The sequence below is a fragment of the Numida meleagris genome, chromosome 18 (genome assembly GCF_002078875.1).
Source record: "Numida meleagris isolate 19003 breed g44 Domestic line chromosome 18, NumMel1.0, whole genome shotgun sequence".
Taxonomy (NCBI): Eukaryota; Metazoa; Chordata; class Aves; order Galliformes; family Numididae; genus Numida; species Numida meleagris.
In genome coordinates, this window is record NC_034426.1 from 5,311,507 (window position 1) to 5,335,403 (window position 23,897).

Sequence of the window (23,897 nt, forward strand, 5' to 3'; positions counted from 1 at the left end):
CAAGAGAAATCCAGCCACAATCCTTAAGCACAACGCACTCCACCTTCAAATGCACCGTGCTGCTGCGAGTCAGCTCCTCCAGAAGCTCTGTGCTTCCCTTCAGCACTAAGGGCTCTCCTCGGGCAGCGCTCAGCACCAGCCTGACTTCTGGGGAAAAGATGCAAGGATCTCCAGGCTGAGCAGGTACGGGATTCTCTGGCCCCAGCTCAATAGCTGGAGAATGGTTTAAACCTAGAGACATGTTGTTTTCAGTCCTTCTCTTCCCAAATTTGCTAACTTTACCAATTAAAGCTTTGGACATTCTTATCCAGACAAAACCCCACATATGCTTTTTTTTTTTTTTTTTAAATAATGTTAAATTCTTGACCTCGACATCTTCCAGGGGCAGTGAATTCCACGGCACAACTATGCACTGTATGAAAATAATCTTCACAACTATTTGACAGCTTTTAACCAAACGGAATGCCCCCGTTCCTACGTTACCACGCCGAGAACAGGAGCTCGCTGTCTGCCCTCACTGTTACAGTACTGCATGCATTACTTTTTCTCCTCTCTTATTCATCTTTTCCATGTAACAATCCTAATTTCCCCAACCTTTCGCCACATTTCTCAAAGCCCTGGGTGGCTCTGCAGGGCTGCACACAGACTCAGGCTTCCCGGTTGCTGCTAAAACACGGACAAAGTTTTGCTAAAGTAAATACATCCCGGGGGGGGGGACCGAGTGGCAGTGAGTCCTTCAGCAGGTATTTCCTGCCATTCCCCGTGGTGCTAGTCATGGGCACAGTCCCTGGGTGGGACACAACCCGTGCCCACCACCACGCTACGCTCCCAGGCTCGTGCCCCTTCCACCCAAGCAAAAGCTCCACCCTTTCTTCTCCCCTAAGGCAGCATGCTGCTAACCCCCCCCCCCTCTTCCCACTTTCCGAACTCCCCCCTCCGCTGCCACCTCAAAACATTTCCCTTCTGTTGGGTTTTGTCCCCATCCCAACCACTTTCAGCAACCTTCCAACTACTGCGCTTCCCAAAGCGCGCTCAAACGTCTCACTGTCCCGCTGAAACCTTCAAAACTTATTTCCCTTCTTCTCAGGCTAGGCGGGAAGGAGAAATACACATCTGAAAACGGCACAAATATCAAAGCAGTTTAATAAATCTTACCGCCCCTCTGTACTTCATTTCTGACTCCTTCCAGCTCTCACAGCACTTTCAGAGACTTGGTTTACGCCGCCGCATAAAGCAGGAATCTGAGGACAAGTTCTCCCTTCTGTCAGTTGCCTTTTTTTTTTTTTTTTTTTTAATGACATTTTCGGTGCAGTCAGAACTCCTTCCCTCCCACCGGCTCCTACTGGAGCATCCCAGAGAGGGCGTTTTACAAGGGAAGGGAGGGGATCTCTCCTCCCCTCGCTGCCAGGGGACACACAGCACACATGGTGAGAGGCAGTCGGAGAGAAAAGAAGTCAGCTGCCCTCTGCCTTCAGCCTGCACCTGGGTCCCCGCAGCCCAACGACAGGGATGAACGGAAAGAAAAGCAATCACGGGCAATGGAAAAACTGGGGCGCAGCCCAACCGGCCAAACCACAGCAAACAGGACAGGAAGCCATTTGCTCCACTATGGTAATTCCTTTTTGCACTGAACGGCAGCAGCTGTATCAAGAGGGCTCCCCAGATCCACTCCAAACTCACCCCAACCACAGCAGAACGTCCTGGGCAGCTATAGTGCAATTATAATTGCGCTTGTCATCATTCTCTCAGCAAATCACAGGACCACAAAGAGTCCACGGGCAACACAGTTTGCCTTGTCTGTCCTTGCGAGGACTCAGTATATTTGCTCAGCACTATTTTATTCCAGAAACATTTGCAGACACCCACTCCGAGAACACCCACTCTCTATGGAAGCTCTGATCACCAAACAGCCAGCACTGCCATGGTGCTGACCCTTCCTTACAGGGCACAGTGAAGCCCCCGCTGACCTTAGTTCCCGGGCACTGCAATCACAAGTGGCACACTTCCCTGTCTCACAGGTCATCAGGGTTTGATGTCACATAGAAGATTAATGGCCATAGCTACGCCGAGGCTGCGAAAGCCACCAGTGCCCTGAGATGAGGGCATTCTGACAGAAATCAAAATGTTATGTGCCTTTGCATATGCATGAAGTTGAAGTGAAAGGACAAGAGGCAGTGGACACAAGCTGAGAGCAGGGAAATTCCAATGAGATATTATGACACGCTTTTCCACTATAAGAGCCATCACATACTGGAATAGAGGCCCCCAGAAGTTGTGAAACTCTGTCCTTGGAAATACCCAAGATTCAACCAGATGAGGGCTTAGCAATCTGATCTAAATCAGCCCTGCTTTGACGCAGGGTTCCACCAGAGACTCCCACAGGCCCTTCCCAATCCAAACCATTCAATGCTTCTGTTATTTTGCTCCTCAGTGGTCTAAGCTATCCAGCTGCCTAGGAGGCAGGCAGACCCCTGCACAGACCTTTCTGTCCTGTGCTCTGCCATTTCCAAGCGTCAGCAACAAAAAACTTGGTCTTCCACATGACCTGACTCCTAGCAGCAAATGGAAAAGATGGGTTTCTGTCTGCAAGTCTCTCAACACAGATAGTCCCAATCTGCACAAAGCCCACTGCCACGCGTTTCTCCTTTATACCACCCTCTTAATGAGCCCATCAGCTGACTATTCAGAAGCTGTTCACTCTAAATGCACACATCTGCACAGAGCAAACATCTGAACAGAGTTCAATCCAAACTCAAGGCCTAGTTATCATAGGAACATGATCAAGATTAATGGGAATATAGTCTTTCTTGCATCATCTTCTGAAAAGAGGGGACTGCAGCATCAGCTCAGATACTTGTGAAATTCAGGTGTCATGCTGAAGCCACCATCCCACTGAACGTCAGTTGACATCACCAGTTTGTTACCACGTGGAGGTGAACAGAAGTGGCAGACCACAGTGCACTTCCCTCAACACGGAGACATCACTTCTTTTATTTTCTTTAAGTGAGGAAAGCTTCGAAACCGATCATAGGATAAAAGAAGAAAGCAGGAAGAAATCGGATTGCCTTTCCCTAAGAAGGCTCCTTGGCCCTTAGGTACACCAGTCTTGGATCAGACACGAGTGCAGGACCCCATGCAGCACGCAGCACTGCAGAATGAACCTCGCTCCGCTCATCTGCCCAGAACCAACATTACAAGGAGCTCAGCTGTGGGAATCCATTTAAAATGGTCCCACGTGGCAGTCATCAGCCAAATTCTGCAGCACCAAAAGGCAGGTACTCTAATCACTGAACAAACAGAGCTACAAAATCACCCCCGAGTCCGACGGCTGATAGTTCATGGCTGGCACTATCTGGAGCCAGCTCTACTTGACGTTGTTCTTCTATGAAACTAACTAAAGCAAAAAGCTGAAAAGCTTTGAAGTAAAGCAAGTAAAGTAACTCAAGGCCATGCGTGGCCACTACTCGGTAGGAAGCTATTTAAAACCCAAGAAATGTAGCAGATGTTGTCAGTGGTTCAGTGCAGCACTGCTCTCTAATTAGCACTGACCCAGGGCCCAGCATTGATCCTGCGCTGGCTTTCGTCAGGGGAAGAAGGAGCCAATGCTTCCAAGGACTTGCAGTGAAGCTCATGGAACCCCTCCTGAGAGCCTGGGGACACGTTTCAAAGGCAGCTTTAGCATCAGTCCGCTTCAGAGCACTGAAAGAAATAAGCAGTATGCCAAAGCCCTGCTCAGAGCAGGAGCACAGGTAAGATCAAAGGTAATCTAAGCTGCATTTCCCAAACTGAGCCACATCAGGCATCACCAAAGCATGACAGCAAGCCTTGAACGTGGAGTTTTCCACATCTAATTAGAAATGTTGCCTGGCAGCTCTAATTCATCAGGAGGATAATGGCAATCCTCCATTATCATTCCTCTGATCAGCCTAGTTACAGCCAAACAACACAGAGATCTATAACATTCATGTTACAATTTTAAGTTACGCATTAGCACGGAGTTATTTTCACATCTGTATCCTCACCTTTCCCACCGTCTCTACTACTTTCTAACAATCCTCAGAACGTATCTCACAGCTGAAGATGTCACACGGGAGGAGGACATACAGGCGTGTTCAGAAGGACATTTTTACACTTTATTTTTTTAAATGCAGAACCTTTTATTTATTCATTTATGTATTGGGAAGACCTTTACTCAAAACAGGTTTTTTCTCTAGCCAAACCAGGGCCCAACTCTTGTTGGTGAGGAAAACGCTCCTGCTTGCGGGTTAGGGCTAAATTAGGAGGAAAAAAATATGTATTTGGAAAGCAGAGATAACCAACAGAATTTTTATTTGTAAGATTTAGATCCCAGACTTTTAAAGTGAAAAAAATCAGGCTCTTCCTTTCCAGCAACAGAGAGCCCAGCCCTTGTCTGCACATTCTGCTGAGGATGGCTAGCTAGCTCTGTATCACTCATACAGGCAACTACAGGCAGAGGGGTATGAATCAAGTTTTCCAGGCCTCACCAGTTAGAAATGACTCACACAAGCCCTGGATCAGAGCGCTGGGATTGCTCTGCTCGTTGCTGATAAGCAGCTGATTCCCTGCATACAATTTCACATTCAAAGCAAGGGGACTGGAAACCTTTCCTGCCAGCCCTGCTCCGGCAGGCTCACGGAGCAGTGCGTGACTCGCTGCGCTACCCGCAAGCAGTGGCTCTCCTGAAAAAAAAGCCTGGCCCCATGGAGCTGGCATCAAGCAAACCACAGTCCTTTCCTGTGCTGTGCAGATTCCACCACCCAGTAGAAATCTGGAGGTAAGAGATTCTGGCTTTGGTCTTTGTTATTCAAAAAGGAATGTAGGTCGTATCTACGTTATTCCAAAACCAAAAGATGTTGAGTTCATTTGTAAATGCTTATATATATATGTATTTTATAATAGTCATTATTTCTGCCTTGCAAAAGAACTGCAGAATAACACACATTCCATAATTAGAAAGTACTTGGCAAAGACACCATGGGAAACAAACCACCCTAAACAGGCCAGGAATTCCAGAGTCTCCTTCTTGCAGGTCAGAGGAAAGTCTTCCGAAAAAACAGACATTTCTTCAACCTATCACGTGCGTTCTGCTGCCTGCACTACCCTGACTGAAACCTGACCATAACACCTTGCATTTCCAAGACGCCCTATAGCAGGACCTGGAGGTTCTGAAGGACATCTGGCCCACTGCTTGGGGAAAAAGGCAGCAAAGGACAAACATCTGACCACACGACTGAATAACTCGATGCCCTGCCAAAGATGCAACGTTAAATGTTGTAACAGGCTCGATACCAAGGCAGAATCTCTCCCCTGGACCATTAGCTCTGCTAGCATTCACCTGGTTTCTACCTCCTTTTTGCTTACATCGATGCAATTCACCCTCTAGCATGCACAGAGCAGCGAGATGTCCTCCAGACAAGAAGTTTACAACAGAAACCTGGACACAGGATATTGGACCCAGGAGACGCAGCATTCCTGGTCAGTTATGAAACTGCAGACCTACGAAGGTTTAATAAAAAGCCCACTGTACTCACTACAAAGGTGTCTCAAGACTGCAGAATTCCTTCATCTTATTGAGAACTTCATGACATCACCTTCTCCGAGTCCTCGGATTCTGTGTGAATGCGTTTGCACAGCAATAGACGAAAGCTTAAAAACACGATAGGTGTGGCCAAAAGGGTTCAAAACCCAAAAGACAAAGAATATTTACATTAGTATGCTGGATTCTAATTTATGCTTTGTAATGCCTAAAACTGTCAATACTGGTTTTGTTTGTTTCGAGGAAGCTTCAACAGTGAGAACACTAAACTTCTCTTCTTCCCAAGCTCAGTCTTCCACAAATAAACAAGAATAATACAAAAAGCTGGAACGTTACAGAAAATGAAGATGCTCTGCTTGGACTCCTGTACTTTCTCTGCAAGTGCTGCTCACTATTTTGATAACTCTGACAACAGAGGCCCTTGAAAAACAACCGATTAAAAGCACCTACGCAGCACTCATATTTAGTTATGGCTCCCGCACACACACAATAATTCTGGCTCTACGATGTGAGTGAAAACAGAAACTGGGTTAATGTAACAAATTAAGATCATTTTTCCTCGTTGTTGGCTCTCTGCTGAACCAGAGAAACAGAAATGGATGACTGGCTTTGACAGCCACCATCGCAACAAAGCCCCGCTTTATAAAGCCCAGATGCCCTTACCATGATGCCAGTTGTCTCGTGCATGTGGCCACCCTCACTTAGCCTCACTTGCACGCTGCCCTGCGCATGGCTCTGCTGGTTGCTTTACACGACCGCAGGGCAGTCGTCTCTGCAACTGATTTTACAAACACAACCTACCCACTCTGAATCCAGCAGTCACTGCTGAACTCACTTCAGCAGCAAAGAGTTTAAAAACAACAGTGAATGCAGTTTGATTGCTTTGCCCTCACTTTGATGCAATCATTTGAAGCAGCTCCCCTGCAGAGCCCGTGGCGAGAACAAGAAGAGCCGTTCTGACAGAGCTGTTAATGCAAACAGCCTGACTCAGTTCAGCTGATGTGCATTCCTCTCAACTGACTTTCTAAACAGTCACTCCCAGAGGCAGGACCTACATCTTCCTTTTAAGGGGAAAAAATGTTTTCACGGGAAAAATTAAGTGCTCAAAGCCTTTGGATGTTTCTGTGCTTCGGTGACCAGTCTCTCCTGTAAAAATACATCCACGTTGCACGCAGAACAAAAACACCTCCCTCCTTAATATAAAATTGTTCCTCTCTTTAACCGCAGCCATTAGCTTTTTGCAGATACCCCGGCAGACCCAAGTGAAGCATCCTATCCAACTATTTTTCACACAAGTCAACATGGAAAAAGAAAACAGAACAATTTTCCAAAGCCTTAGGAAGACTCATTTTGAGAGAGAAACGTGGCTGAGAAAGAGCAAGCACAACTTACAGGCTGCAGGCAACGTTTTACAGCTCACATTGGTGACTGACAGTTCCTATTCCTTCTCATTTCTTTTTCTGCATTTCTGGAAAGAGGCTTAGTGTTAGAAAGGGATTCAGGCTGGAAAGCATGTTATAATAAAAACTTCTTGTTCCACTGAGACTAGATAAGGAAAGAGTGAACAGTGGTGCTTTGCCTGCATGTTAGATGAAGGAAACAGGATTTCCCTCTGCTACTCCCTGAACAAGGTCCCAAGGAAATGTTTCTAATAATAGGAAATTACTATATAAGGCCAGATCAGCACTAAACTGTTTTCAGTCTGGAAAAGAAGAACATACAAGAGCACTGAGGAGGGACACAACGGGCAGAGCAGGGCTCTTCTCACACCAGCAGCATGCAGTAACCTCAGGTTGCTCTCTAAGGAGATGGGCAATATTTAACCTGTGACTCTTCTCTCCTGAGAGGAAAGGGGCCTCTCCCACAGCCTGCAAAAGAAAATGAAATGTACCAATTACAGCTGCTAGCCCTTCTTCTTCCCGGGAGCAAAAGGACAGACAGAAGAGACTTATAAAATAACACCTGCAAAGCAGGGTTGAGCACATCTCTGATATACACAAAGAGCAGAAAAAGACACAGCCTGTCCTAACACATGATGTGCCAGCAGTAATGCAGAAGAGATGCTGTCAGCTTTCCTGGATCCACGGAGCACAACATTTTGCTTCATTTTGTGAACTGGACAGATCTCATACTCATTTTATTTTAAACTGTAAGGATGTTGGGCACCTGTAGAAGGAGCCATTTAATTTAATTTTCAAAGCATTCCTCCATAACTGTATGCAATAATGTCTTGCAGGCCAACAGTTTCAGCAACAAACACTTGCACCTCACCACAACAAGCCACGTATGTCTCAGTGAAAGTGTCAGGCTCATTGCTGCTTAGAGCTTTAACTGCAGCACCAATGCACACTTCTGTCACTTGAACAGATGCCAAACCTGCAAGCCCAGTTAAAAAACAGATTTTCTTTTTTATACAAATGAAAGGGAGCTTCTACAACAAAGCTTCAGGCAAACACTGGATAAAGTGACATAACAGGAATGTTTCCCCCTGCTCTGCAGTGAGGGGTATCTCGCCATCTCTTTTGTCTTCAGATAAGGGCAGAATTTCTCAGCTCCCAGTGAGGAGAAGCTTGCTGAGCAAACACAGTCTGACAGTCCCATCGCTGTCATGGAAATGAGTACAATATAAGTTCCTAGGCAGGTTCATCACCTGGACTTCTTTTCTGACTGGAATAGATGTTTGTGACAAAATGTACAAAGAATTGTGTCTGTAGCCCTGCTACATCCTACCTACATCTCTCCTGCCTACAGATACAGCCCCTGCAGAGTTACACAGCTTCTAGGGGAACCTGACATCAAATCAGTAAAGTGCAGCAGAGAGTCTTAAAATAAGAAAGCTAGGCTACCATTGTGAAGGACTCCTTGCTGAGACACTAAGAGAGAGAATTTGGACAGCAGGAGCGCTGTCTTCATCACAGCATCAGGAGCTTCACAGTCGCCTTGTGAAGGAGCTCAGATTTGCAGCTCCCCTTGCTGTTCCAGAGGATTGCTCCAGGTACGTTCTTCACCAGTTGCCCATAGCCTGCACTTCCAGGCCAGAAAAGAGCGTGTACTCAAGGGTTTGTGAAGCTTTCCAGGGCATATAGCAATGCTGTCCCAAGACGGCATTTCGTATTTGACTTACGTTTAGGGACGTGTTGGTTGCTGAAGATTTTAAAATTGACCTTTAGTTTTTTGGCCGATTAAACGCTTCACATTCTTGCCTGCATGGTAGGGTACATCTATATCTGTACAAAGTTTCAACTTTAAGTCTGACCCCAACCCTGTTGTCTTCTCTCCTTATTTTTGGTACTAAGTTGTAAGATGCAGTCAGTAACTTGTTCGTTCAGTTTCAAAAAGACTGTTTCAGGAGAAGTGAGATTTTTGTTTTGGCTCTCAAGTTCGAAGGAGCACAGGTATGAAACCAGGAGTCCGACCTAGAGAGCAACAGTCCCTGGTCACCAATAGCTGTAAAATTCTTCTCCAAATACAGGATTTTTTGATTAAGAATATTGACATCAAAACTGTAAGTTTAAGCTGTTTCATTTTCTGAAATCTAGGGAATGGCATTATTCTTAAGTGTGTCAACAAGTATTGATTTAGAGAAATCCGAATAGCAGGTCTGTTATCCCAGCCTGCTCTGCAGGAAACAACTGTCCTATACTCAATCATTCTTTTTTTTTAATTGACAACTTTAATCAATGCAGTTTTGCAGGAATACAAACCACACCCAAAACCAGACCACTCATGCTATGAAAAATGGTTTAAGAAGGAAACATCTCCCTCCAAAACAGCCAAATGAAACTGCTGCTTTTAGTTAACACGAAGCTTTTCTTTTCGGTAAGGTCTGAATAAAGCTAATGCTGAGTTCCTAGCCAGGTGTCAAAACAATTCTGCCCTATGGAGACGGGAATGCAAGTCAAATCTAGATTATATTAGGTAAATTCAAGCTTCCAGTGTCACAAAAATAAAGGCTAAATGGCAGAAACTTACTGAAAAGCATGGGAGAGGGGATAACATATGAAATATACTTCCTGAAATGGTTTGTTTTTATAAAATAGCTTGTAGATGAAGAACGTCCCAACAGCTAATCCTACCCCCCACTCCTGCTGAGTGCAATAGAGGAAGTTTACAGTAGTGTCAAGATTTATATGTCAGTATAATTTGTACTTCAAGTTACCAAGTTAAGGGAAGCATTGATGTAAACACTTTCGTATTGGTACAACAGTATCTACCAAAGGTTCATGTCGTGTAATGTCTACAGTTCCCTTGGGGGAGGGGGAAAATCACAGCACACCAATTTGCAAGCATGCTTGTGACATTTCATTCTGACACCAGATGCAAACGACACCTGGGAGAACCAACATCACATTCTTATTTTCCTTCTGGGTGGGACTCTCTTAGCAATCCTGTAAGCAAACTAAGAACAACCAAGTGGAGCCAAGTTCCATGAGCCCAGAAAAAGGACGCATTCAAGGCTTTAGACATTTGAACAAGTGGAGTAGTTTTTAATTTGGTGACTTTTAAGTTTACAGGTACAATTTGTACTTCCACCACTTTTTTTTTTTTTCTGTCTCAAACTGACTTTTGCTTGGCAGTTATTTTGGGACAGTGAAAAGTCTAAGGTCCAATGAAACTGTTAGGAACACATATGGCACAGAACTTCCTTCATACCCTTCCTTGCAAGGGAACAAAAAGCATTTTGCATTTACTTTGATGGCATAAGTCTCCTATGAAAAGCTGAAAGAAACAATCTTCAAAAGTCTGGAATAAAACTAGACAACGAACCCAGAACAGGAACACATCCATTGATCTGTAGAGATTCTAGTTTATGCTAAAAGAAGGGGCCTAAGCAGTTTCCAAAAGCGGACGAAAGGAAAGTAGACACACAGTGCAAACTGGCTATCTGGCAGCGTGTCAGCTTTGAGGCCTGGCAGCCAACAGGAACACGTGGGCTCGCAGCTGGCTTATGTCTGAGCTGCTTCCCTTTACCCTGTCTCTTCTGTTGCTTCTGAAAAGGAGAGTAAAAGCCACCAGACGAAGGGTATTGTCTGAGGTAATCTCCTTCTGACCAGCCTGACAGCACCACGAAGCTTCCACTAAAGTCTTTAAGGTTTTTATGAATTGCACACCCTTCTATTCTAAAATAGATAGAATCTTCAGTTAACAGTAAGCAGCAAATCATGAGTTACCATCAACCTTGGCAAAGATAGGCCGGGATGCCTGAAAAACACAGGCATCATTTCAGAAGGGCATCCCACATCCATCGGCATTAGCTTGTATTTGCCAAATGATCCAGAATAGTGTTTTCCCACATTTTAAAATGTTATGCTCCCATTGAATCAAAGCTCTGATAAACCAAGATTTTTAGAATAACCACATTGGAAAAAAACATTGGCTTGCAACTTAGTAAGCACCCTTTGAAGTACGAGGAATATCCCATCTCTACGACACGGTTTTAACTCTGCCCACTCTGGAGGGCCACGTTGTCCTGCTCGGAGCATTTTTAAGATTTTCTGCTTGATCAACAACACAGATTTAATCAAAACCAAAGACAAAATATACAAAGAATAACTGGGGGCCTGTTCCTTTGTGGTCCTCGGGAATGCATGTTCCACATCTGGATAAACACAGGCCTATACAGTGTGAATGGAAACATTCATTCCCCTCTTCTTCCTTTCTGATTTACCTATGGTCATACATTGGGTGGCTGAAAAAAAGCAGAAATCCTGCTGACACACACAAAACAGGCAACCACAGACAAGCAGAGCTCTCTTTTACAGCTACCATATCAAAGAAAACGTCCAGGCTGTGACCTTCAACTCAAACGAGAGATCGTGAGGGAATTCTCATAGCTCCTGTTACATGGGTATAAACTGCTGAGTGTGACAGATGTGACATTCACAACAATAGGAACTGTCCCACAGCATTCTGTTCTCAGTCAGAAGATGAGGACCAGCACCCCTAAGAATCAGAGGCAGACATAGAGCTGTGCTGATGCAGATAATAACATCCTTACGAAAGGCAGAAAAACGAAGTTATCCCTCTACCTTGAGGCCACCAGCGTGTCAGTGTAAAACTACATCTTGCTAGGAGCGCACAGGTTTGGAGATCTCAGAAAACTGGTTACCTTCTGTTCTGATACTCCTGATCAAACTCCACCGTCCGTGGCAGGAACCATCAGATGTCTTATCCCAATGGGAAGAGAACAATTTTGTTCCTCTGACTCTACATGCATAGATGACCTAGGTCCCCCTGCAGAAAGTGAGAAATTTGGAGCCGTGAAGGATTCTGAGCTCTGTTCTGAAAGGATGGTCTGAGAGTCTCAAAAAAAAAAAGCTATCTATCACAGAATATCAACACATGTTACAGAGCCTATAATGTAGGAAAACCATACAAAATGCAGGCAAGCAGCTTCAGCTCTTTTATCTAAATTCTGTATTTTAACAGCTCTCAGAAGGTGAGCAGCATCATTTGCTATTGTAGCAACAGCACAAGCCCAGACTCAGCCACTCTACAGTAATGAAAGGAGACTGAAAAAAGATGAGAGCTGATACAGAGCTCACGGCATGCCCTAGATTGGCCCCGCTTCCCTGCTGTCAGTGGGAGCTCTGCCATCAGCTTCAGTTGTGCTGGAATATGCCTGTGATAGGAAAAAAAAAGGGTTAAGTTCTTTCAAATCAACTAAACAGAAGGAAAAACATCAAAACTTTAGAAGTGTTTGTTTCCGGAGCTATTGCTTTTGTGGCTGAACTAGAGGGACACAGGGAAGTTCATCACTGTAAATTATTGATCCACTGCTTTCTAGACACTGAAACTGGTAATTAAACAAACAGTAAAGAGATACTTCATCAATTATAGAGGTGTCACTTTAAATTACACTTGCTTCAGGATGAATAAAACACAGCAGTTAAATGCTACAGGTGCCTCTTCATGCCAGCTTCTCATTTGAAATCCTCGCTATGGCACTTACTCTAATTCTCTTACGTCATTGTTTCTGAGCTCTCTGTGGGTGTTGAGCCAGACAAGGGGAAAATAAGAGTTTGCTTCACCAATCTTTTTCACACAATGTCCAGAAAGCACAATCCCATGCTCAGGAGAGAGGATTTGGAACTGTGATCAGCAAGATCCCTTCTCTGCTCAACACATTTAGTAATATGGCCAAAAGTCAAGGCTACAGCCCCTGCAAAAAAACATCTCTCCTTCAAGAATCAGGCAGAAGTTTTGTCTACCAGCAACAAATAACAGTGTGTGAAGTACTAGGCAGACATTTGCTACTGGTATATTTTCTAAATACCATAAGAAAGACATAAGCACGCACACACCCTCCACAACCTATAATAACACTGGCAAGATGCTTCTGAAGGAATACAATGAAGGCAGCAGGGATCCCCTCCTAGCAGAAATATCACAACCACTATAGCTACTCAAATTTGATTTATGAGATATTTATTACATGGTGCATGCTTTACAGTGTCAAGACTAAAGCTGTCTCAGTTTTCTGTGTTAATGTTATATATACGTGAAAATATTTGCTTTATTGCTCATTTTGAAACCAAAATATCACCTAAAGAAGAGCTTGGCCTTCTTGCATTTCGTGGTAAAGAAGCAGTCCAGAACCACAGCAACATCTCTCAAATGGGTTTCACACCAGGAAAGCATTTTTTGAAGGCCAAGTTTATCAACTGATTGAGACAAGGCAGGGAACATAAATATCCTAAGCAAAAAAACTGCATATGCAGCATAAGCAGACAGCTTAAAAGTGCATGCAAAAAAATCCTAACAGGTGGACACAGCTGGCATCCTTCACTGAACGAAGCACCAGTGAAGCAACAATGCTGGAAGGCAAGAACAGAGGGACAAGCTGCTGATGGAGCAAGACAATCCTAGAAGTCAAAACTTGTGCTTCCCATGTGGAACGGGGAAGAAGCGAAGGGACACCCAGGTGGGAGTTCAGCACAGCAGGGAGACCACAGGGGTGTGCTATGGGAGCTGAATATGATCATCAGCTGATGGAAATAATAAAAGTGAAAGGTAAAGGCAGGTCTGTTCGAGTTTTGTGAAGGAAAGAACAGCACCTTATGGTAGGTGGACAGAGAATCAAAAAGCTGAGCTGACTCTCCCTACCGCTCCCCAGCTAATGAGGCTGAAGCACAGGGAGAGCAAGCTCTCCTGTGGGCCTGATGCCAATTGCTCTATTAAGTTTTCTTTGCCCGTTCTAATGAGAGTTACACAACGTAGGACTTTATTCATAAGTACCTGATGGCACCCTGTGTATAGAACAGACCCTACCAGCAGAGCAGTATTTGTGGGAAACGTTAGGAAGAGTGTCTAAGAGAGATAAAGCCTTTGAGCTGCAGACAAAGCTGCCAGTCCTCATTTCCAGCTTGTCAGAGCAAGCCCTTCTTGAAGTCAGCAGCCTGGAATGAAGAGAATCTGGCATTTGTGCATGTATGTATGGTTCAGACAGTCAGGGCGGAGGGGCTGACTTTAATCATACTTTCCGCAGTGGTGTGGGGGGGTGGGGGAGTGGCGAAGCACAGCGAGCAATGGGCGTTATCTGCTCTGTATCCACTAATTCCTCCTCTTTGACTTCGTGCTCCGACACTGACCTCTTTTCCTGCTTCCACTAGCCCCTAGAGAAGGAACTGGAAAGGGAAGCACACGCAACTGGAATTTGAGAGAAAATCCTGCGCATTCCTGGGATTCCTGGTATCGGTGACAGGCAGCACACACTTGTCTGGTCGTTTTACAAATTCCACATTCTGGAGAATTACCGGAACAGCTGACGGGTCTCAGGAGTAATCACATGCAGGTACTATCTTTTCCTGTGAAGCTGAACTCCACTATTCCAAAATTCACTGATCCAAGTGCTAACCCACTACTGCCTCTGCTTGCCTGCTGGCTGATAACCTCTGTGTTGAATACACGTATGTTAAAGTTGTATCTTTAACTTCCTTTTGCCAAAATCTCTCTCTTCTGGAAGAAAAATAAGTAAATAAAGGAAAAAAAAAAAACACTGAAGCATCTAAAGAATATGGCCTCGCAACCAGCAGTTGCCAAGCTACATCAGCTTGTTTTGAAGCATCTTTAACAAGAGTGCTAGTATAGTATCAAAAAGGAATACAGTTCCAAAATAGTTTAATCCAACTGCCCACTACTGTGTTAGCAACAATACTATATAAAGAATTCCATTTAAAACCACTTCTACTCTCACAATAAGGCTACAGTCCACTGAATCACATGGAGCTTCAATTCCATCTAGAAATAGCCTCTTGCTTGAAGTTGCTATCGTGGGATGGCATTCCCAAATTTTGTTTACTTGAGTGCCACTACTGGTGGTGACAGCAATAGCAGCTACAAATTTCAAGAACCTGCACATATGCCCAAGAAGGGCACACATCCAGATCCAACCTCTTGCACGAAAGGTTTTGGCAGCAAAATGCATTCCTTCTCCTGTACCCTTCTCTGCCTGCGTCGATTACAACGTCATGCTCAGATAGCACAACACAGTAACCTTGTGCTACTATCCCACACATTTACCTTGCCAAAGAGTCCCACAGAGCCCAGAAGACTTCTGACCATTTAGACCTGTTGCAGAGGAATGCAGAAGTGGGTGTTCCCACATTCCCAGCTGAGCAGGGGGATGTTCCTCCACACGAAGCCCCCACAGCACTGACTCTGTCAGCTAACAAGCAGTCTGATCCCACAAACTGCACTGCTCTGGGAAGCAGCAAAGACATTCCAGCTCCAGAGAGGGCAAAACACATCTGACACCAGCACCCAGCTGGACCCCCACTTTGAACCTCAGCCAGTGCGTGCACTGCTTAGGCAAGAGGCAGAACAGACACCAGCTTCTCTTGGCTCAGTGTCTAAGTGTTATTACCCTGCACCAGGACTTATCAGCATGCCTCTATTCCTGACCTGATCCCATGTTAGCAGGCAACGTAGGCATTCCATGGGCAGACATTACTGTACTGCTTAGGAGCTATAATAAGTTTCATAGCTTGGGAATCCCCAATACATGAGAGTAGAGATAGTGCATTCTACGTGTAAATCTTAATAAATCCGATGTTTAAAAGGCAGCTAATTGCCATTTACGTTCTACACAGCTAGCTCCATATTCACAGATGAGAAGGTTTTAGTGCCAGTCAGTCCACACGAGTCCCTGAATATGACCGCGGAAGATTCTAGTAAATTCCAACTTTTCCTCACTACCACTGACTTCAGGGATCCAAAAACCAGAGGTGTAAAAAGAGAATGGCTGAACAAGCCACAGTGATGCAACAAGCACTTACTGTACATGAAAAGCACAGTCTGAGGTACTGCAGTGCAGTCCCAGGCTGCTGTTGGGAGCTGACCTGCACAGCAGCATTGCTGTGTTGCAGTCCATCCCCTGCCCCAAGCTGTGCTCATCCAGGCCTCTGTGCTGGAACTGACATCTCTGTTCAGCTCTGTAGTGAGAGTTCAGGGAACTCAAACTTCTGTTCTTCTCTACACTTTGTTTCAGCACATTCACCACAGTGGTACAAGGCAGGGAGTACAGAACTACAGACAAAACCAACGTAATTCATGTAAGCTCAGATAGGCTTATCTTAGATACTGGAGGAATACATCTTCCTGGCACAGAAGCAAAGGAAGGGCATTTCACTGAGAGTGAAATGGATGAAGCTCTAAGACTCTTTGGATGCTTGCTTAGTTCCCTACCTTTTATACATGTACATGCCTCCTAACATCTAAAGCCTTGGCAAGCGATGCACACATATTATCATCGCTTACAGCCTCCAGGACAAGCCCAGGAGTGACACTAGAAGCCACGGGGCTGACAGCTGTAGGGCTCCATGATCAGGAAGTCAGCACTATGAATTACCTAACCTGACACACGTGAGTATGCATGTCACACCAGATTTGCCAGAAGAAATATGCCTCGCTAGTAAATGGGTCTGCTGTTCAACAGGATAGTGAGCAACCGACACTCTCTGCCAGGTGCTTGAAAAAGGAGGGGTGATGGTCACTTCCACACCCATCACTGCCCGCTGCTGACCCAAATGAACCTTCCCATTCCCTATCAAACTGCAAATCTCAATCCAGCCCACACTAAACACTGACTGACTTTTTTACTCCTGCAAGCCTTGTGCCACATTTTGTGTTGAGTAACCAGCAGTTGAGATAAGTGGTTTCCAATTAGGATCATTTGGTTTGGGGCCAGTGAAAGCACAGCCTAAAGAGCACTTCCAAGAGTTCAGCAGTGCTAGAGAGGTTCACCAGAGAAATCCACTGTCCAAAGCTGAAGGCCAGGTACCAGGCTGACAGTTGCTTTTAGATCATTAGATCGTAACTTTCCTTCCCAGCCTACCCAAAATTAAAAGCAAGATTTTTCACAACAAAGCATTTCTTCCAAAAGTAATAACCTGCTTTTGCAGTGCTGCGAGATTTCTTTCCAGACACATGCATTCAACCAGCAGCAACACTGATTTTCCTGCACTCCCCATTTCCACACAGGTGGCAATGTGACTCTTGCACAGAGGCTACCTATTTCTGATGGCCAAAAAAAAAAAAAAATCAGCATTTCAGGCAAAAATGCATTCTATGACAAACAATTTAACTGAAGCTTCTAGAAAAAAGTAAACAGTTACATGAGTGCAGCTTTTGAGTTCTATGGACTTCAGCCTGGGCATAGTTCACATTCTCATCCTACACTGAGCCATGATGAGGAATTTTCCTCTTAGTGCAAGCTGAGCTAAAGAAAGTGGTTTGGGTAATAGCAGTTGCCAGGTAAATATATTCAAGGCTTAAGACTGGAGGGAGCTCCCCTATGTCCCTGCCCAGATGCTGCCCAGAGCAGGAACAGACACTTGGCAGCTGATCAGGTTTCAGTTTCAGGACAGATCAAGCACTGTCTCCCTCTCTAAACATTTCTGTTTTGTTTTGTTTTTTTTTCCCCACATACAGACCTTTGCATCTCTTGCAACATTTCCTCTTCACATGGTGCCCCCATGACTGAGCTGCCAGGGCAGCACAGAAGCCCTCACTCCCAACACTCCCCACCTGCAGGCTCTGTTCTGCCCTCTGTTCTGGCAGCGTGCACTGGCTCCATCAAGAAAGGTTTCAAAGTGGTCTGGGGAGAGCAACTCATCTTGGATTTTTTTCTTCTTTGTTTTGCTCTCCTTTGTACTTCCTTGTATCAGGACACAATTATCTCAAATCAGATTCGTTTATACTCGAGACAAATAATGCCTGAAAGCTTGAACCAAAACGTACAAATGGCCTATAGCCATCAACCCAGGCATTCAATTCTCTCATGCAAAAAGAAAACATACTGTGTCTGCATTATCATGTAGTCACATGCTTTTCTTAAATGTTCTAAGGACGAACACACCTGTTTTAGAAATAGCTCATAAAAGCACATAAATTATCCCTTCTATTATTTCAAATTACTCCTAGCTTTCTCCACTCCCTGCATAAGCAGTCTCAAGAGCATTGCTTCTTCTGTAAACTGAAGAGTCATCTTCTTGGTGATCTTAAAGGATAATATTTTAATGCAGCCAACGTCTAACCAACAGATAGAGCTACTGCTCATTTGTACTTCGGTAATGACTAAGATTGCAAATGATTCGAATAAACACTTTCTACTAGAAACAAAAATCCTAAGTGCTGCAGCAAAGCACCATCTGAAATAATAAGACAGCTAGAGCACATGCATTTGTCACTGGGCTATTTCATAAAGCTGAGCATTAATTTTCTTCAGCTGTACTAAACAATCTGTGGAGATTGTCTTCAGGAGACAGAAAGGAGAGCAAAGTAAGATTGGTCTGACCTATGTTACAGGCTTCAGCCAGCAGAAAATATTCAAATCTCCCAAGGCTTACGTATATGTAAGATCCCTCTGCAATGAACAGTGTCTCACCTGGATATGTGCAGACATACTCTAGCTGACCAGAAACATGCTGGCATCCTAAAACATGAGTCACAAAAACATGCATTTTTGCCCAAGGAAACATTCTAACTCTGACAGCAAATCCAAATTCTGCTAGGCTATCCCAGCACTGTGCAGCTAATTGTGATACCTGGGGAACAAAAGCAAAACGAGAAATTCTGACAAAATCAGAGTGATGCTTCTGTAAGGTGCAGAGGCGATGCAAACCACCACTATGCTCATTTAAACAAATATATATGTTCCAGTTTTGCTAACAGCTCCATAAGCTGCTGTTCACAGCTGCAATCCACCAGCTTTCCAGGCAGAGCATCAGCAGGAATAAAGCTAGAGATCACCTGCATTCCCACAGAGCACTAGGATTGGGCATAGGAAAACATACTCTGTATGTTTCTATAGAACTTGTTCTAGATCCCCTCCCCCAGATTCAAGAGCAACAAATCACCATGAAATGGGGATTTTGGTAGTCATACATGTTATATCTGTCCTCGCTTTCACACGAAACCTTAATTTTCCCTTTATATTTTCAGACAAAACTGTGGCCAAGAAAACCTTGGGACATTAGGAGAAAATAAGCATATATACATATATAGTGAATGCACTATTCAAAATGCAGTGTTCTGTTCACTTGACAAATACAGCTGGTGCTTTTTTTTTTTTTAAACAGAAAGGTGCAATAGATCATAAAAGCAGCTCTCTGCTATATCTTACTGTGCTTTTCCAGTCACCATACTGCTCTGAACTTTCACTTCCAAGTTGCAATATATACATATTTTTAATTATGTGGCACTTATTAGCTCTGAAAAAAAAAAGGAAACCAATGACAAAATTCAGAAATGCTTAAATTCAGAAGGACTAGAAATAACTTCAAATGAAAGCTACATTTTAACATCCAAACACTCTTCCCACACTGCCCCTTAACACAGGTCAGGCACGCTGAGCTGCCCCCACGTCATTCCCACACGAACAAACCAGTGGACAAACCCTATTCTATTGCCTTGAATGCACTTGGCACTGCTGGTTCAGTGCAATGAAAAACAATCAGGTATACAAATCCTAGTTATTTTAATATTAACAGAAGTAATGGGTGTGTAAGAAAGCTACCTGTAAAATCTGTGAGAAAATGAATGTGCTAACGCAAGTGGAAGGTAAGCAGTCGTAAAAAGGCAAGGAATGATTCGCAACTCAACTTCATCACTTGCTTAAATTAAGGCAGAAAAACGCCAACCATCTGTTTTGCTATCTACATTCCAATTCTGTCAGAGAGAATTCCTGGACTCCTGGTGCAAAGGTGTGGCTTTCCCTCCCAAGCTGCAGAAGGAGCAATTCTGAACGGCCACCAAAATCCTAGGAGTGGAGAACAACCTGTGATTTAAAACAATGAGATGTGCGGACAGAGAACAAGGCTCTCTGGTCTCTACTTTGCAAGGTTCAATACAATTCTCTTGGGAAAAAAAAAAAACAACAATACTTCTGTGTAATAGTTTTCTCTCTTCATAGAGCTCCACCTTTGGACACACGAGCCTTTGTTGCAGACAGAAATCTGAACCACAGAAATACTACTTATAAAACAACACCGTAGTGCTGCAAATACATATCAGTTGATGTTTTAAAAAGATGTTGATTATAGTGTGCTGCCTCGTAATGTGTGCAGCTACATATTTCAGTTATTAAAGTTAGCAAACAAGTCTGTCTGTTGAAAGTCATTTCCGTGAGTAAACAATGACTCAGTGTGGACTGTATAATGTAAAAGTTATTAGTTACTGTTAGCAAGTTTAAAAAACTCAGCTCACAGCGCTACACAAAGATGTACTTCAGAATGGAAAATAGTTTTCCTCCTACTTCTGTGCTTCCAGATCTACTGCTTCAGTGGAATTTAATTTTCTAAAAAGCTAAACAGATCACTATCTCCTTATTATACAACTGGAAATTGACTTATCCCGACTTTTCAGCTGTGAACAATAACCACAGTGAGAGCTGAATTTACTCTTTTCTGGTCTTAGTTCTTCACTGTGGTAAAGGTGATGCTTTGTTGGACAGGAATCTCCTATTCAGACCCGGCACAGGTGTGGCGAAAACAGAAGACTCTGAAATATTGAGCATACAGTAATGAAGAAAAGCTTGCAGTTGGGAGCTCACCAAAATCCTCTGACAAACACAGGTCTCCAGCTGAATTATAGCTCCTTCAATAATCCTCCGCTTCATTAGTAAAATGGCCAATACATCTGATGATTGTCAGCTGGCACAAGGCACTGCAGATCACTCTAACTAATGAAATGCAACCCTAGCTCCTAAGACACAAAGGTTTCCCTGAAGTCTTAGGATCTCCACAAGGCTGCTCTCCAGCTCCGAGCACACGCAGTCACAAAGATCAGGGCCATGCATCTCCACGTTACCTTTTGTAGAGGTGAGATCTCCGGCAGATACAAGAACACTACAAGGGAAGAGTCAAACATCCATGGGAAACAAGTTAGTGAGATCAGAACGTGAGGGCACAGCCTTTCAAAGCAAGCACAAAGTTCACTCACATCCAAACAGCAGGCTGAATGCCATCCTAACTGTTTTGTCTGCGTACATCTTTTTCCATAACAGAGAATTTAGAAAGCTTTTATGGAGAAAAATCTGTTTGGAGTGGCAGGAATTAAGCGTTGGGGATGTTTGTTTTTCTTTGGTCATTCAGAGATTACCCAGAACCCAGCAGAAGTCACAATACGCTTCGACATAATATCCTTTCCTATTTTTGGCACCAGCAATTACACTGCATACACAGTAACAGAACTTTGCAAAGACGGAAGGCTGTAACATCTCACAGCATTGCGTCCTCACTGCCTAGAAGGCAAACAGCACAGCACTCCAAAGGCACTGCCAAATGCTAAAAATCTCTGTCCATGTACTCGACTACAGGAAGGGCAGTGCCCGACCTGAACCAAGGTCAGTGTGCCAGTGACAGGGCGCAGCATCACAGTGAGGAGCAGCTCGTTGGACATCACATATGACCAAGCTCTCTCCTGAAGCTGCCAGGGAAAGCTATCCACGCATGCATGAATGAACTCATGAGTTCCCAATCCTAACCTCTGTAGTCTTCCAGTACAGGAATTTAATGTAAGACAGACTATATGGAAGATTAAACAGATAAGGTGCTGGCCCTGTTGCTCCTTGCTGCACTGAAGCTTGTTCAATTAAGGCAGGGCCAGGCTTTAAAGGATATTTTTAGTTTTCCTCTCCACTTCGCACCCCAGCTGAACACAGCTCAGTTGCAACAAATTACTTAAGATTTGTCCACTCCATCTGAAAACTTGCTAGCATTTCACAAGGACTTACACTGCTTCTTACAGCTTTATCAATGCTTTCTGGGAAGAGCTGCCCACCTACCTCACTAATGCATCAACAAAGTGGAAAGTCTGCAGAGGACACAAAATACATACGACATTTTCCAGAGAGATCATTCAATCCAGAGGCACAGTGGCTCCCTGAGGCAGAAAACATATCTGTGTTTAATCTCCCAGAAAGGCAACCCATGCAAACCTCATCCACTAGAAACAATGATAGAAAGTGAGATAGATGGTTCCTAATCAAAGTCAGGGATAGCAATCCCAGTCAAAGCCAACCACATCACTCACGAGTTGCTTCTAATGGGATGGAAGTCATGCAAAGTGGAACCCTTGACAGAGTACAAACACAGGCTGTAATTGCAGACACTGGATGCCAGCACAAAGCACCGCTACCACTCCTGGTCCCAGCCATTTCTTCCTGCGTCACCGTGTCCACGTGCTCACACAATGTGCTCAGCCAGGAAGCTCCTCCACAGCGGTTCTTCCCACAGCAGCATTTTAACAATATACATATACACATTTATATATATATAGCTATATATATAGCTCTTCAGCCTATCTGAAAGGAGAAGTGGCTTAGTTTCAGTTGCATCACTTACAGGGGCAGCAGGACACACCAACCTGAGGGAGATGCACTGTACTTTTAGCTTCTCTTCGTCTCCTTTTCTGCAGCACAAGCAACACGCTAATTTTCCAAATACAAATTTATCCTGCAGAAGACATTAGTTATCTGAAAGCACGCAGGGAGCAGTCCACAGCCATTACTCCTCCAAACCGTGAGGCAGAGTGCTCGAAGCCCGCTCATCCTCAACACTTTGCACACTGGAACTGCTCAAAAGCATCAGGTGAGAGCACACGGCTGCAGGAGGGGGCACAGCACCAAAACTCAGGGGAGCAATGGTTTAAGCATTGCTTTGTGGCCATGGGCAGATCATTTCTCATCCATTTGATGCAGGCTGTCTTTTTTTTTTTTTTTTTTTTTTTTAAATAAAACAGTGGAAGAGGAATTTGTATAGTTCCTAAAAAGCATATTGTTTGCACCACAGTAAGGTTACATGCTATAAGCAAAGCGACACTGCAAACGATCAACAGCTCCTGATGCTTGCCTATTACTAGAAAAAAGGCTATTTCACCTTTACATAAAGGTCTCCAGGGAGCTTGAGCTTTTTTTTTTAGGGAAAAAAATCACTATATTTGATCTGTTTTTAAGCTTTCTTAGCCCCCACTTCGTTTTACCATCCCTCCTCCAGTAGGCTTCGATCAAATGTTAAAGAAGTCTTCTGCATGACTTGAATGCTTTGGTCAGAACCCACCTCACTGCTCTTAAGCACACCGTAAAGTCTGAAGATACATCACAGAAGTCTTCAGTCACGTAAGTTTCTCCACTGTCAGTTGTGCAAGACAACAAAGAGCAGAAACTGCACACCGACTCCTGAGTCACAAGGGATCTCGCACTCCCTTGGTACATTATGACTCACAGGTTTGGTGTTTGGTTTTTTGGTGGTTTTTTGGTGGTTTTTTTTTTTTTTTGAGGCAAGATCTATCCTTCATGCTGGGATAAATTAGGGTAGCATGCATGTAGCCTAGCACTCCATTGGCCACTGTCAGGCAGAACATTAGACAAGATTTATAGTCACACAGACCCACCCTAAAAGACAGGATCCACTATCAAAACTGAACATCCGTCCTGAAGCGTCATCACAGGGGTTGTCATAGCAGGGCCTATTGTAAAAATTAAGAACTCATCAGTTCTGTAAGCCTTAGGCAGTTCCTAAAAGAGCTTTTAAGAAGTGCTGACAGCTGGTAATTGTCTATTGCTCCAAAATGAGATGAAAGAAAAATGCCTTTATTGCAGCTTTCTCTAGGATGTGGTTCTGCTTCGTGGCAGGGTTTGTCCCACCAACCAAGCAAATTTTCTCACTTGTCACTTGCTAGAATGAAGCAGCTGTCATCTGCAAGAAGTTCCGGAGAAGCCTTCCACCTCCAGCAACAGCCAAAGAAAAAATGATTACCAGAGTGGTCTCTGTCACAGAATCATTCAGGTTGGAGAAGACCTCTAAGATCATCGAGTCCAACCTTCCAGCCACCACCAATG

At 44.2% G+C, this 23,897-nt stretch overlaps 1 protein-coding gene across 4 annotated transcripts in view; it reads right to left on the bottom strand.

Moving 5' to 3' along the window:
- Positions 1–23,897, bottom strand: part of MYO1C (myosin IC) — a 54,313-nt gene that overhangs the window by 27,263 nt on the left and 3,153 nt on the right. Inside the window, exon 1 of one of the 4 annotated variants that reach the window (XM_021415462.1) lies at positions 1,156–1,300. The exons of the other annotated variants lie outside the window; for them this stretch is intronic. Coding sequence (XP_021271137.1) covers positions 1,156–1,173 — 18 coding nt within the window. The 5' untranslated portion in view covers positions 1,174–1,300. Of the gene's footprint in view, positions 1–1,155; positions 1,301–23,897 lie in introns of those variants that run through there. 4 annotated transcript variants of the gene reach the window in all.